The sequence below is a fragment of the Trachurus japonicus genome, chromosome 21, assembly GCF_045865225.1.
Source record: "Trachurus japonicus isolate A0001 chromosome 21, Traja_1.0".
Taxonomy (NCBI): Eukaryota; Metazoa; Chordata; class Actinopteri; order Carangiformes; family Carangidae; genus Trachurus; species Trachurus japonicus.
In genome coordinates, this window is record NC_140927.1 from 2,340,547 (window position 1) to 2,355,783 (window position 15,237).

The window sequence follows — 15,237 nt, forward strand, 5'->3', positions numbered from 1 at the left end:
TGTTGCCGTCCTGTTTGTACAGTATGTTCTCCCTGTTCCTCTGTGGGTTCTCCAGCTTCCTCACACAGTCCAAACACATGCACGCCAGGTTGATTGGAGACTCTAAATTACCCGTAAGTGTGTGCATGTTATTTGTCTCTATATATCAGCCCTGTGATAGACTATTGACCTGTCCAGCTGGGACTTTAAACTTGCGGTGCTTCCCCACAAATGGATCTTGCTGAGATAATGAAAGCTACAATCACTCCCTCTGTCTTAAAAAGAGAAATGAGTTTCACTGTTTTGTCCAAACACAAGGAATATACTGTTTGGAAACCACAAGGCCTAATCAGTGGTGTAGGCCGGGGCTGCAGTTGATAAGCAGCTAGTGCTTTGATATCAAGACCCTGATGATAACCCCACAGGTGACCTTCCTGATAAGACCCAGTACAGTCTCTGCACGTATGTCTCTGACTGTGTTAGCTTGTTGGAGGGCAGGACCAGCAGAGTTTAAAGGGATAGTTCAATATTTTGGCAAATTGGCCCATTGCCATAATCCCTAAATTCATGCAAAACCAGTGATGCGCGTTCCCATCGGGGGCAGTTTTTCAGCAATTAGTCTCTGCATTTGCCTCTAAAACAACTCTGTCTTGTAACGTTCTGTTATTATCTCATAGCGTGGTGAATGTGCAGGTCACAACTTGTCCACCAGAGCGATTTGGAGTTGTTGGATTGTTGTATTTGATGAGTTTGATGAGGGAAACCAAGAAATCCCATTAGCCTCTGTAGCGTAGCTGAGCAGCTCGCGGCTCTTCTCCACCGTTCTAAAAATAGCTTGCACCGACAATTAAAAGTAACGAACCTACTCCTAAAACTATAGGGATTATGGCAATGGGCCAATTTGCCAAAATGTTGAACTATCCCTTTAATGTTGGCTCTGTTTTATTCAAGTGTCCTGTATGGGAGTAAAAGTGATCCAGCATGAACCGGTATTTGTGCAACATCAAAAATTTCAGTTTTTCCACCATATGCAATATTTTTTGGGATACACTTTTTTGCAGTGTCACAGTTTTGAAGAGCCTGCCTCACTATAGAGTTTGACCATTATGTCACAGCTTTACTTATAAGCTTATACCTTATAAAAAGCTTAATCTATTCAAAAATAATTTACATAGCCTAAATATCGTTATATCATAATGTGTACACTGAAAAATACAAATTTTGCACATCACCCAAACTGGGCATGAACAACATCCAGACTGAGCAACATGGAATTCAGCATCCACTTGTTTTATCACTCACACCTGTGCCAGTCTGACTGTAACACTGTTTGCTGACCACATAGTTTAATCAGGCATAATGATTTAAAACACCTGTGGGCGTGTGCACGGGCCTTTAATAAGTCACCACCACTGCTGCCACCTGCACCTGTGATTACATCTAGACTAAAAGCACTTGAAGCCCAGGATCATTCTAACTACCATTACTTGGTTCTATTCTCAAGTTAAATCAAAGTTAATCAAAAATGTATTGAATGCTCAATTCTTTGTTCAATCATTATGAAACAGTTACAACATTCTGAATCCAAACAATGGTTGTGATTTGTTTATTACTGATAGATTACTGATAAAGATATATTTTTTTAACTAATTATTATTCTTTTTAAAATTATGATTAAAAACACCACACACAATCTTACAACTGTATTCTATACTTGAACTTTCTCGAATATAAATTGAGTTCTAATAAAATGCAGCATATCTGAGCTGGCGCATCTTGATTGACGGCCGCGATGACGTGACTGCACATGATATTTGTGATGTCAAAATGGGGTCATGAGCCAAAAAAGGTTGTGAACCACTGGTTTAAACACTGTACAACTTTATTAATCCATTTAGTAGTAGTGGAGCTCATCTGCAGTGTGCCATCCTCACGCTGCAGTACATGTAGGCTATGTGTGAATGTTTAGAGCTGGATTAAACTGTTTGACAGATGTAGGGAACCCACTCCCTTCAGTACAGAATCACTGAAGACCCTGGTATTCAGTGAGGACATTCTTTCCTCCTGTGTGGTCTTCTCCCCATTGGTTTACAGCATTAGATGAGTCTCTGATCCCAGGGACACTGCAGGGGACAAGTCAGCAGCACCACACTAATGCACCAAACTTTGCTGTAACACTGCCCATCAATTCCAGGCAGATTTTCAATTTTCACGCTGGCAGGATGACCACCACCTCCTCCCTCCCTCACTCCCTTCCTCCCTCCCTCCTCATCCCCATCCCCCACATACAGACCCAATCTAAAACTGGGGTGCAGCAACAGCTGATCTTTCAGGAGCATCTATTTTTAAAACTCTTTTTCAGAATGGGCCAACTCATCAGGGCCGACATACCATCCTGTCAGAGGACTGCCAGTGAGGGAATTGACCCCTATGCTGCTTAAAGGCACAGACTTTCTCTTTGTTGCGCAGAACTGGCAGCAATTAATGTTTTATTGCTGGAGCCGTGACTCACTACAAGTAGAAACAGATGAGGATTCGTCCAGCAGAGGGAATCTCCTGTTTATTGTGTATCTGCTGCTACCGCGTGTGTCTGAGCAGACTCTTCATCTCCTTGCACCTCTGCCAGGTGACAGTCCTGCCCTCTCCAAACAGCCTCCAAGAAAACCATTACCAGCTACAGGAATGTGCAACCTCAGACATAGCCTATTACCCCTGCGTAAATAGTCAGTGGAGCAGTGAAGAGACGGTTATATGCAAACAGCCAGACTCACTCTGCAGCGTTACCACGGCCATTGACAGCTGAAAGAAGTGATGAGATGACTACCGGGGGGAGTGTGTGTGTGTGTGTGTGTCAGTTAAAAATGCAAATTTGTCGAAACATCCGGGTTGAGTTAGCACAGACCCGACTTCCTCCCAACTGAAAAAAAGGGCTGTGAAAGGCTGCAGTGAATTAGAGACGGTCAAATTGTTTTGGTCAACAGTCTACAGGTACTGTTAATTATTTGAAAATAACTTTTTTGGACAAAAAAAGAAACCAAAACACTCTAAAAAATTGATCGATAAATCCTAAAAAACAGAGGTACAATGTTGCCTCACAAGAGTTTTGCTTCAGGCTTTTATAGCTGATATTCTTTGAAATTACACAGAAATATTGATGTTTAACACCTCAGACTCACAAGTGTAGACAAAAGCGTGCAGGGTATTACACTTCAAACAAGGGCCACTTGAGTCTCAGAGGCACACTAGCCATTATGCCTGCCCCAGACTCAATTATAACACAGAGATTAGAAACCTTGAAGCAGTGTAAACCTGTCACAACATGACCTCACCACCTGTTAGAAATAAACAGTGTTTTCCTGACTTGCGTTATCAAAGGGGGAAGTACAACAACTCCTCTCCTGCAGGTTAGCACACGAACGCCTCAAACTGTTTTAAATGTGCTTTAGGGTCTTGTTTTTGGAGAGCTGCTGCTGCTGCTACACTGCAGTTGATGCAAGACAACAGACATCTTTCTCAGTAAAACAATGATGATCATAATCACCATTTCACACATCCATACAGCTTTATATGAATGGATTGTTATACATGCCCAAAACACCACTCTCTGCTATACAGTAAAGGTGGATCACTTCTGCAGCTACAACAGTTATTTTATCTACATAGGCTAATGGAATTATTAATTTAAAAGTATGACTATGTCAATAGCAACTGACCCTCCCTCTAGAACATGATTGCAATTCATATCTTGTTTTTAGACTGTGTAGACTCAGTTACTGTGCCACGGAGGTGCACTTTTCTATAGTTTGTGTATTGGGGTGGACCAATCACAAGAGAGAAACACACCTTACTTGGAGCTATGTTACCATGTAACATGAATATCTCTAGCCTACATATTGGGTTAAATGTCGGCTAATGCTTTATGAAGAGAAAAAGCACAAAAGACAGTTGTTTGGAGGGTGGGAATTAAATTAGAAACTCTTTGGTCATCATGACAATAAAATCAGTAACCTGAAACATTCTGACTTATAGTATGGAAACTCAAAGGCACTCTTTACAGTTAAATTGAGTAAGGCTAGTCGGCTATTTTTACCAGTGGAAACTTCAAGTGCTTGTAAAATTGTGTGTAAAATAGGAACTGTGGACATGAAAGATTTGAAACACTTTGGTCTGAAGCAATTAAAAGATCTAGAAACAGCTGTGTAGCTACTGTGTGTTATATAGGGCTGTAGACGACACGCTGCGGAGGAAGACCACTTCAAGGACCGCTTCTTCACTCCGTAATACAGTCTATAGTTCAGACCTAACAGGAAAAGACTCGACGTCTGACTAAACTCTCCACTCACCTCTCTCGCTATGAGGTTCAGGGCATCGTCCTCCGCCGTCGACTTATCCTTCTTGGTGGATCTTTTCCGTCCTGTGCCCTGGGTCCCCATGTTTTCTTAGATAGTAGCCTAGTAGTTATCCACTCGCCGCAGATTTTTAAAAAAAAGAAAGAAAAAAGAGAAGTCACTGTCGTGGTCCAAACCGAGCACCGAGTAATCCAAACAAAGCCGGAGAAACGGAGACACCGAGTCTCATGTGTCGCTTAAAAAAATGTCACGTTAAAATACGGAGAGATGAAACAAATCGCGGCCGGTCGCGCCCACAGCGTGGGTCATTGTCATACATCCGTTTTAACACTTCTTCCTGTAACAACGCAGCCGCTCTCGGCGGAGTCAGCTTCAAAGTGACTGTGTGACTGGCAGCATCGGCCCCACGTGCGCGTCTGAGACGTTTACTGGCATTTTCAGTCACAGCCCTTCACTGTAGCACAGCGTCCTGTTAAGCCAAGCCCACCCCTGTCTGTCACTCTATGGAAACACAACAAACACCTACAATAAAAATAGAAACCTCAATTGAAACTTGTTTCCAGTAAAAATGTTTACAGCCTAATGTTTTCTCTCTCTGTCTTTTTTCTGTTAATCTAGCGGCACCACGCGACGGATTCACAGACTCGAATCTGAGCCACGAACTTCAAAACCTGTACACAATCAAGTTGCGTTCACGTGTGGTCGGATTTATATCTTCCCATAGAAAAGCAGGTAATTTCAATCAGAACGCAGACAGGAAACGCAGGGGTAGCCTGTGAGAGGAAATCGGTCTTAAAATCCATAATCCATTCATTAGGCTAACGTCACTGTTATCCCACCTGTAAGTGAACAAAAAATCTGAGGTTCCACTCAGAGAAAATTGTCAAGAAAACATCACAAGATATGTTAGCCCAATTTTAGGTAGGCCTAGGTGTGGCTGTAACAAATGCTGCATGCAGAGTAGTTAACATTTTCTTGATATTTCAATATTTTATGTAGATTGGTAGCCTAAATAGGTTTTTATTATTATTATTATTATTTTACATTTATTTTAAAGCCAAAGCTTTTTTAGGCTATTTCATTCTTAGACATATTTAAAATCTAGTCCTCATAATCTTAAAGTGCCAATATGCTCCCCACTTCTCCCACAAAAGTAGAAAACAGAATATGAGGGGTCATTACTTATTTTCTGTCCCTGGAAACTGTTGTGTTATGAGTATTTCCAATGTGTTTGTGTAATTGCACTTGTGAGTTTTTGCAGCTCATGTGTTGACAAATGTGGGGGCTTTTGGGGTCAGGATTTTTACACAGACTACTTGAATGCAGCACCAACCTCTGGACATGGACTCCAAACATGTTGAGGGGTTTAGTTTCAACCAGAAACCACAGCTCCCGCATGGGCTATCGCACTCTCTCACACTCCCTCTGCTATTTTTAATGATGACCAGGCAGCTCTAAAACAGTCTTGTGTTTCTTAAAGAGATAGACGAGCCCTCAGTGTTGAATGGCCTTATACTGCCACTCAAACACAATGGAGATCCCATAATCTTGATGTAATAGTCTGGTAGGCCTATAGTGTGTCTGGGACAGTCAGAGGTATCTCTGTAGTGACCTCACTAAGTATTTTTTATATATTATGATATCAGTGTTGTGTAATTTTGAGCTCTGTGAATGCAGTAAAACTTTTTCCAGAGATATTTCATAGTCTCCATCTAAATTGAATGTTATATCACTCTTTTCATGATTATTATTCATTCAGTATTTCTATGTGTCTTTTTGTTACTGTCATATTCATACTGAAGGGTTATATTTTTTGTGGTATAGCTAATAGTTGGATATGTAATGAATATCAATGGATAGCCTACATAGTTGGGACCATTTGATGAATTTTGTATTTAGTAATCACGGTGCTTTCTGGACCAGATGAAAATGATCATCCTGTTTGCTGATGATTATTGTTTTAAAGTCAAAATAAAATGTGCCACTTTTTCACAGAGGAATATTTTGATTATTGCTGTGTGGCTGTCAAAAAAAAAAAAAAATACTATGCTGCCCTCCTGTGTTGATTCAGTGTCATGACATGTGATACATAGGAGGAAGACTGGCCTGTGGAGAGCTCTTGCACATTATATAGCTCTATGAAGAAAGGTTAATCATGTCTGCATATTTTTTTTCCTTATAAAAACACTAAGCAATATTGATACTGTATCAATATCCTCTATCAGTGATACAGGATTAATTAATATCCTGTATCATACAGGATATTAATGTTGATAGCATGCTGCATGGGTAATCATGTATAAAACTCTTGACTTTCTTTTCTTGTATTAGGAAGAATCAGAACACACTCTCTGGTTTTATCTGTGATGTAACATTTGAGTTGAGGTTTGTGAATAGGAAGGAAGAAACACTCATCTCTGAAAAAGAGAAAAAATTCCCAATAGGCTTTCAGTTTCCATTCATATGTTTAGAATTTTTTTTGAAATCCCAAGTTTCACTAACAAGAAACATGACAAAGAGTTTTACAGTAAAAATCATCATATAGTACATCATGTGATGAGAACAAACAGTCAACTTATAATCGTGTTGAAGGCTTTATGGCTCAGTTGTGATAGTGTAGAAGGAAGTGAGATTGCCCAGTTGGCATTTTACAAGTCAAAACTGGACTTTGGTTTTACTTTTATTTTCCGTGTAGTGTACCACAGTGAAGCTGACACAGACTCTCACAACAAAGACAGAGAGCGAACACGTCCGTTTCTTAGAAGTAGTTGCTGCTTCGTAACACAGAAGGAAGGAACCCATAAGGATCACGGACTGTTTGACTTCCCTGGACTCACCCGTGCTGTGTTTTTGCTTTTCGTGAGGGAACTAAATCGTTTGATGGGGGAGAATCTCCCGAGGGTGCCAGGAGCTCGACTCCCCAGAGACACTTATGTCAGACCAGTGCGGACCTTCAGGGTTAAGATGGTGCTCCTGGGAGGTTCTGGTGTGGGAAAGTCAAGTTTGGCTGTGCGATTCGTCAAAGATGAGTTCAAGAATACATCACCTACTGTAGGCTGTGAGTTCATGATGGCTTAATATCAACACTGAAATTACCTAAGTGTTCAGTTGAAGATTCATCCTTCAGTTGGATGTTTTGTGAAAAATGCTTATCAGGTGTTTTGCTGAGAACATTGAGGTCACACTCAGTGGAGATGGATTGGATCTAGTTAAAATGCTATGTTTTATTTGTTTAATCTGTACAAAAATCAATGTTGTGCCTTTGCAGAAGTTAATGGTTTTGGCTATTGAAAGAAGACAGCTCGTGGCTTTTGTTGTTAACTCAGCTTCAGAGCTGCTGGTGTGGTTACTTGAGACATCCATTCTCAAAAATGTTACCAGAGGAAGTTCATAGACAAATCTAGGATTATCTTCCCCACATTCATTTACTTTGAGACAACCTTCGATGTTGTTTTCTTTCTGTGGTCTTTGTGTGAAACACATCGCTGAGAAGTTTTGTAGTGTTCAAACAAATCTTTAAGACTTCAATGCACTCAGAGTCAAAATTGTTTGAAGCCAATGAAACAATCTTGTCCTGGCTTAATGTCTTAATCTTTACTGCAAGGAATTTCAGCTACTCATCCTCCACAATTACCTTGCCATCAATGGTATTATAAACTGCAGGTTTTATGCGAGAGAACAGCCAGACCTTGATGTGCATCTGCCATCGCCATCTTGGACAACCCTAATATTCTCCATGTTCCATCTTTATGCTAAGCTAGGCTATCAGCCTCCTGGCTTTAGCTTCACAGGCCAGCATAACACACACAAGATTGATGTAAATCTAACACAAGAGAATAGTATTGTTGGTTTGAAGAGCAGAAAACTGTTTCAGTGTAGTTTTACATCTCATCATTACAGTAAGAGAAGAGGCTGTGAGCCTCTCGATTGGCTGACTGTTTTCTGAGTGAGCCAGATTTCTGAATAATACTCACTGAAACCAAATCCTGCAGGTTGGATGAAGGGTCCAGGTGACTGCTTTATTGTGACATCATAAAGTTGCAGGAGTCCCGACAGCTGGTTTTAAGGCTCCATTTCTAAATACAAGCCGTGTTCATTTCTGTGTCGACTGGAGCTTTGATACTTTCATAGTGTTAATATAAAACCTATAGACCTGCTCTTCAAAAACACATGGACATCTACCTTCATACACCACAAGACCTTTAATATTCACTATACACACAAAGAAATGCTGGGTTGTTTTTTCAACCCAACCGCTAGGTTGAGCTTGTTGGTTAATTTAATTGGGTTGTTTGTGTGTTCTGTCCAATATTTAATAACCAGCGCTGGGTTGTGAAACTACCCAATTGGGTTGTTTTTAACCCAACATTTTTAAGAGTGTAGGTTTGACCTAGTCACATATACAGTGGCATGCAAAAGTTTAGGCACCCTTGGTCAAAATTTCTGTTTATATGATAGATGAAATGATCTCCAAAGGCATAAAGTTCCCCCTTTTCAGTCTAAAATTGTAGAAAACAAAAATAATACACTGATATCGCTTAAAAAGAGTGTTTCATGTTTTACTTTATGCCTTTTGGAGATCATTTCATCCACTTGCTGAATTGTTCACATTAACAGGCATTTTGACCAGGGCTGTCCAAACTTTTGCATGCCACTGTACTATACATATATCACACATTACTAACACCAGCATCATAAAAACTCAACGAGGAACAATTTCATCCCCTATGGTGTCTTTTTACTGTCTGCTGCAGGTGCCTATCTGACCCGAGCGCTGCATCTACGCGACGCCACTCTTCGCTTTGAGATATGGGACACAGCAGGACAAGAAAAATACCACAGTGTCACGCCCCTTTACTACAGAGGAGCCCAAGCTGCACTCGTGGTCTATGATATCAGCAAAAGGGTAAAAGAAACCAACGCATGGACAATGAAATGACTCACTACGGCTTATCCTGACTGATGTATGTGTCATTTTGTGTACCCATGTGTGCTTATGTCACTATTAGGAAACATTTGTCAGAGCTCAAGTGTGGCTCAAAGAGCTGGAGAAACAATACAGTCCAGAGTCTACTGTCATGTGGTTGGTAGGCAACAAGGGAGATCTGGATGAGAGGAGACAAATCTCAGTGCAGGTACAGACAAAGAAAAATACACAAAAACTACATCATTATCTAATTTAGTCACATTTTGATTTTAGCCTGTCAATGTGCAACTTCTGATTTGTTGTTGTTGTTGTTGTTGTTGTTGTTGTTGTTGTTGTTGTTGTTGTTGTTATCATACAGGAAGGAGAGTCCCTGGCCAGTGACAGGGGTATATTCTTCACAGAGACATCAGCCCTGTCAGGAGATAAAATCAGTGAGCTGCTGATGGCTATAGGTAAGTGAATGTTGAATAATTACAAAACACAAATCTTTGAGCAGTGAGTTTGGCCTCAAAAGTAACTCCACCAATCAAAACATGGATTTAAGCCTGAGAAGAGTGTGTAGTCTTGAGAAGTCTAAAGCTGGGCCACACATCCACCACTAGTGGGCGTTGGAGGCCCACATGAGGAGAAAGTGTACTCCATCGTCCGTTTGTTATTTCCTGGCAGTTTGAAAACGAATGAAAACACAATTAAGTTTTCTCATTATGTTGTTGTGTATACACAGCTGTGAATGTGATACCTGTGGTAACAGAGCTTTGGTTCAGCCCACAGAGTGTATGAGTGTGTTGGAGCGCAGCAGGGAGGTCTGTCCGAGTGGAGGGAGACGCCACTCATAGATCTGCATCGTAAAGACACTTTCACACCTTTTGCATCCTGCTGCAAAGTGGGGCCCTGACCTCCGACTGGCAGTCCTCCTGCTGCCTGTCATGTCCCTCTGTTTGTCCTCATCAGTTTAAAGTTGGTCATCTTGTATCAGTGTATCAAAGATTGTGAGCGGATTGATCATACATTTTCAATGTGAGGCAACAAGCTGTTGGGCCAAGGATCTATGGCATGCAAAAGTTTGGGCACCCCTGGTCAAAATGTCTGTTAATAAAGCTTAAAGCAGAAGTAAGCGATCCGGTGGTTTTGGCTAACTTCTTGTCAGCCGATGGAGTTAGCAGTCCCCGCCCTCGTCCCTACGTCACCACATTCACGTGCATCCCTTGGCTGCACACACAGAGAGGACCGCTTACTTCTGCTTTAAATTAAAGCAGAAGTAAGCAGAATGTTTGTGTTAATATAAGTCTTAAATAGTTCTATCTTCCGACAGCCATCACTTATATAGAGTGTTTGGTCTGAAACACGAGTCTGTCAGTCACTCTGCTCTGCTGTAAGCCGAGGAGAAAACTTTCCTTGTATCCTACAACCTTTATCCAATGAGGAGAGAGAACGGCATAAAGGGGCGGTCCTCTCTGTGTGTGCAGCCAAGGGATGCGCATGAATGTGGTGACGTAGGGACGAGGGCGGGGACTGCTAACTCCATCGGCTGACAGGAAGTTAGCCAAAACCACCGGATCGCTTACTTCTGCTTTAACAAAAGGCATGCAGTTACAGATGACACATTTAAAAGGACAAGGACAGGAAAGGAAAAGGGCCCACAGCAAAGGTTTGTCCACCTTGCATAGTAGCTAGTAGCCCCTCCTTTGGAAACAATCACAGTGTAAATAGTAAATATCTTGTCTGATACCTTGGTCAAAGTTATCTGAGAGCTCCAGTCTCCTGGGTTTCCTGTTCTTTTGCAGGCTGCTGCTTTTCACTGTAGAAAACAAAAAAATAATACACTGGTATTGATTAAAATATTGCAAAAGAGTGTTTCATGTGTAACTTTAGGCCTTTTGGAGATCATTTCATCTTCCACTTGCTGAACTGTTCACATTAAACAGAAACTTTGACCAGGGGTGCCCAAACTTTTGCGTAGAACTCACACTTCAGTGGGTTTAGGACCAGCCTGCAGCCGACTATGAACCCTCTGTCCCTCAGATCAAGTGACACCAATTACTTTCATTCTATGTCTTTTCTTTCTATGTTTCGTTACTATTGGCAATTTAATACACTTGGACAGAGATCCCTAGAGTTTATCTGAATCATAGAAACAAGTAAATATCTTTTTACTGTATTTTAATTGTCTACATTTGCTTGGATTTTCTGAGCTGCACTCAGCTGTCCATTTTGAGTGGCTTGGTACTGAAAGAGCACAAACATTTGCCCTTTTGGTTTGTGCTACTTCTTGTCCTAGATTTGACCCTTTAATGTTGTTTTTATAATAATAGTAACAATGGCTCAAACACAGCCAATTATGTCAAATGAAATGGACATGGAAATGGAAACCAAGGATGATTACCAGGTCATTACCAAGTCTATCATAGCATAAAAGCTGGAAGCAGGGCTGGGTCTGTCCAAAATGAAAAACATCCAGTAACATCTTGTGGTTTTCAAGTGAGTTCTGGGCTGGAACCGTTGCTTCTCTGTCATCTGTAAGTCTTGTTGGAGTCGAGCTTTCAGGTTTTTAGAGTGTCCCTGTACTTTAACCTGTTTGTTCATGGACAGCACCAGACGGCTGGTTGGTAAATTGTTTCAAAATACAACTTCTCCTATATCATTTTTTTTTTTTTTTTACACATCTGCTTTCATACAAGAGACAACATTTGTGATTTGTGACTGATTATGTATAAATTCTTCTGTACAGTGTTGCTTTTGTTGTTTTATAGATATTAAATGGTTTTTTTTCTGTCATAAAAATGTGTAAGCCTGTGGACAAAATCCATATGCATGACAACAACAGACATAAGTAACAAATAAAGTCCCTCTTCATTAGGGATGGGTAATTCTGTCCGTATTAGGTGTAGGACTACTGATGCTCCTTTATAAAGGATCTTTCCCCCCATGTGTTTGGTTTGATTTGCTGAATAAAACAAAGGGTGTTAAACCAGCTCTCTTTAGAGCCTACTGTACACCACTACATAGATACAGCACACCTCTGGTGCAATTATAGCAAAGGTCAGGGCCGTTGTATAGGGGAGAAAGGTGATGATAATTCTAGGGGCCCAGCGACCAGTAGGGCCCCACAAAAACCTCTTTGTATGACTGAATTATTCTGCATAAGACCCTGACTAATACTCATAGTAATGCTGCATTAGCATCAAAACAAAGTAGGCTAAATAAAAAATGATAATACATTTGTAGTCTAAGAAAAAAAAAGTGGAAAAGTCAGGGGGCCCACTTTAGTATTCTTTCAGGGGGCCCAGAATTCCTAGCAACGGCCCTGGCAAAGGTAAGATGAATAACATCAAGGTTGTATATAATGACGCCCTTCAAATCTTACTGAGGTACCCACGATGGGAAAGTGCGAGCCATTTGTTTGTGACCTGTATACCTACAGTACATCCAGTGCCTTGCTATGGAATTTTATTTATAAGTTTATGTGTAGAATGTGTAGATCCAAAAATGTTATTTTAATGTCTCTGACTGACCCAACTCAGAGTGACACAAGATACACCTCCATGTATTGGAAATACTGGCTTGAACAACTGCACCTTTTTTAGCTTGTGTGCGGACAGTTTGCTGTCTATATTGTTTTTTATCAGTTTGTCTGTTAGTAATCTGTTGCCTGTTTTTTTTTAAATTTTTATTATCATTGGACTTGGAGTCTGTAAATAAAGCTATCTCAATTCTCTCATGTTTTCTCCATACATGCAGTTTTTTTTCTCTGCAGCTTGTAGAGAAGTGTGGACTATTCACTACTTAGTGATTTAAAACATTGCAGAGATCTTACATGATAAATTGTCACAGAAAAGAAAAGGCTTTATTGTGCTGATTGAAGCCAAGCTGCTGTTGGGCCCGGGAGGGGCCCGCTGGTCCTCGTTTGCTTTGAAAAGATGCATTGAGACAAAGAAACACCTCACACTGAGATGAAATGAAACGAAGATGGTTGTCAGTGTGAGTGTGTAAATCTTGCGGGTAAAAAAAAAACAACCCTCAGTGTTTGCTGTTTCACTTTTTGCAGATGTTGTGCAATCCTCTCTGATGATCTCAAAACTGAAAAGTAAAAATAATACAATAGAGGACTGTTCCAGGCAAAACTAAATTATGCAAAAATGGATTGAAAAGCAAACTGCACCCTGGATAATTACCCCGTTGAGGCTGCCATGTATTTCTTGCTGCATGTTGTCCCACTCAGCCTTTGCACTGCAGCCAGGGAGAGGAACATCTGTGTGCAGCTGCAGCTGCCAGGGTTAGCTGAGTTAACAGTAACAGGCTAACTGACTGTCATGCGTTAGTGAGAAGTTTTCATTGGAGTGTTTGTGTGCCATCTGCATGGGTGCAGATCCCCCCCAATAAAAATACCCTAAATTATTCAAAATTGAACAAAATGTATTTTCAGACTTCACAATCTTCAAATTTTAGATTCACATCTAAAAAGAAATGACTGAAATGCTGGAACAAATCATGTTTGACAAATATATTTCTGACTCCACATTCCATCTCTGGTCTCCTCCACTACGATGCAAATGAATGGGTAGTTTCTTTCACAGACGCTGACGAAATCAGCAGGCTTTAAAGAAACAACCCCCTCAATCTTACGGCTTCATATTTTGATATTCATCCACATCAATTAATCATGCATAAAGTAGTCCCATACACTGGGAGAAAAGGAAGATGGTGAGAAGAATTGTGGATCTGGGAGGGTCAGAGGGAGGAAAGATAAAAACGTGAGTAGACATTACATGTCCGAGACCCTTAAAATTATGTTTTACTAATATAACAGTTGAGTAAGCAGTGATACGTGGTATTGGCTGTTTAGGACAAATAAACAAGAAAGGTGAGCATAATAAATTATTCCCTGTGCAGTACTTTTTGAATGATATGGCGAGCCTCTACAAAGTTGTGATTTATGGCGGCATGGTATGAGTTGCATACAGGCAAAAAAAATGGAATTCCCATAGTGAAACACCGAGCAAAGTTAGAAAAAGAACTGGATGGTTTGGTGTATGAAGGTGCTACTGAAGTGGAGATTTCTAGTATGAGGAAAAACCCATTTTGAAAAAACAACCTTTCAATACTTGTAGGCTACTGTATAATTCCATTTAAGGGTAAAAAAAAAAAAAAAAATCACTTTTGTTTCCCCCCCAATCCTGACATGGGATCTGCACCCCTGGCCATCTGTGTAGTATTCACTTATGAAACGTCCCTGTACGTCCAACAGTGGCCACTGGAGTGAGCAGGTCCCCTTCCTATAACACAGTCTATGTGTCGAGTATGAGCACAGTCATGTAACCATGAGTCACAGGTGCAACACACTTGAACCGTTTCACCCACAGAGGTCAGTACAGCGATGCTTTTGCTTCCACTGTGTCTGTTGCATGTAGGATTCATTCTGGCTGTATGCCGTCATTGTGTTTGTTTTGCTTAATTTGCATATAATCTGTGCAGAACAAGTTTTCGCAAATTTTCTTGTTAAAAGTGGAAACATGAATCAGTGTCTTATTTATTCATTTATATTTAATAAGTATATTTTTGGGGCTTTTTGCCTTCAACTGATAGTTGAGAGATAGGAAACAACAGGGGAGAGAGAGAGGATATACTTTTTTATTTTATTTGTATATATTTGATTCTGTGAGTTGTATTTGTTTAGTTTCATTGATTCTTGATGCTTTGGCAACATAGTTCTCGCAACATTCATGCCAATAAAGCAAATTTGGAATTGAGAGAGAGAGAGAGAGAGAGAGAGAGAGAGAGAGAGAGAGAGAGAGAGAGAGAGAGAGAGAGAGAGAGAGAAAGCACATGACATAAATCTATGGCTGGATTCAAACCTTGGACATTATCTGTAGCCTATGTGGTACCATTCATCTGCCATGGTGCTCCCTTAGTCTTGATCACAGACAAATGAGAGCTCGAGGGCCGTTGGATCATCCAGAGCTTTTTCATTGTGTGATTCAAATG

At 40.6% G+C, this 15,237-nt stretch overlaps 2 protein-coding genes across 26 annotated transcripts in view; one reads left to right on the forward strand and one right to left on the reverse strand.

Moving 5' to 3' along the window:
* Positions 1 to 4,705, reverse strand: part of LOC146964605 (uncharacterized) — a 46,304-nt gene extending 41,599 nt beyond the window's left edge. For all 25 annotated transcript variants that reach the window (XM_085765938.1, XM_085765936.1, XM_085765937.1 and 22 more), the window contains exon 1: positions 4,323 to 4,705. In XM_085765938.1, coding sequence (XP_085622064.1) covers positions 4,323 to 4,412 — 90 coding nt within the window. In that variant the 5' untranslated portion in view covers positions 4,413 to 4,705. The remainder of the gene's footprint in view (positions 1 to 4,322) is intronic.
* A 2,461-nt stretch (positions 4,706 to 7,166) lies between these two features.
* Positions 7,167 to 10,216, forward strand: LOC146964606 (ras-related protein Rab-17-like). Its single transcript, XM_085764649.1, has 5 exons — positions 7,167 to 7,386; positions 9,083 to 9,234; positions 9,338 to 9,463; positions 9,614 to 9,707; positions 10,020 to 10,216. Exons 1-5 carry the CDS (start codon positions 7,209 to 7,211, stop codon positions 10,148 to 10,150), a joined length of 681 nt encoding a protein of 226 aa, XP_085620775.1. The 5' UTR covers positions 7,167 to 7,208; the 3' UTR covers positions 10,151 to 10,216.
* Positions 10,217 to 15,237: the final 5,021 nt, after the last annotated feature.

What these genes read in the sequence shown, in the direction of transcription:
- LOC146964606 (XM_085764649.1), top strand. Translation starts at nt 7,209, where the DNA reads ATGGGGGAGAATCTCCCGAGGGTGCCAGGAGCTCGACTCCCCAGAGAC. An exon ending in GGAGACAAATCTCAGTGCAG is followed by an intron (nt 9,464 to 9,613) that starts GTACAGACAAAG and finishes GTTATCATACAG; the next exon opens with GAAGGAGAGTCCCTGGCCAG. An exon ending in TGAGCTGCTGATGGCTATAG is followed by an intron (nt 9,708 to 10,019) that starts GTAAGTGAATGT and finishes GCTTTGGTTCAG; the next exon opens with CCCACAGAGTGTATGAGTGT.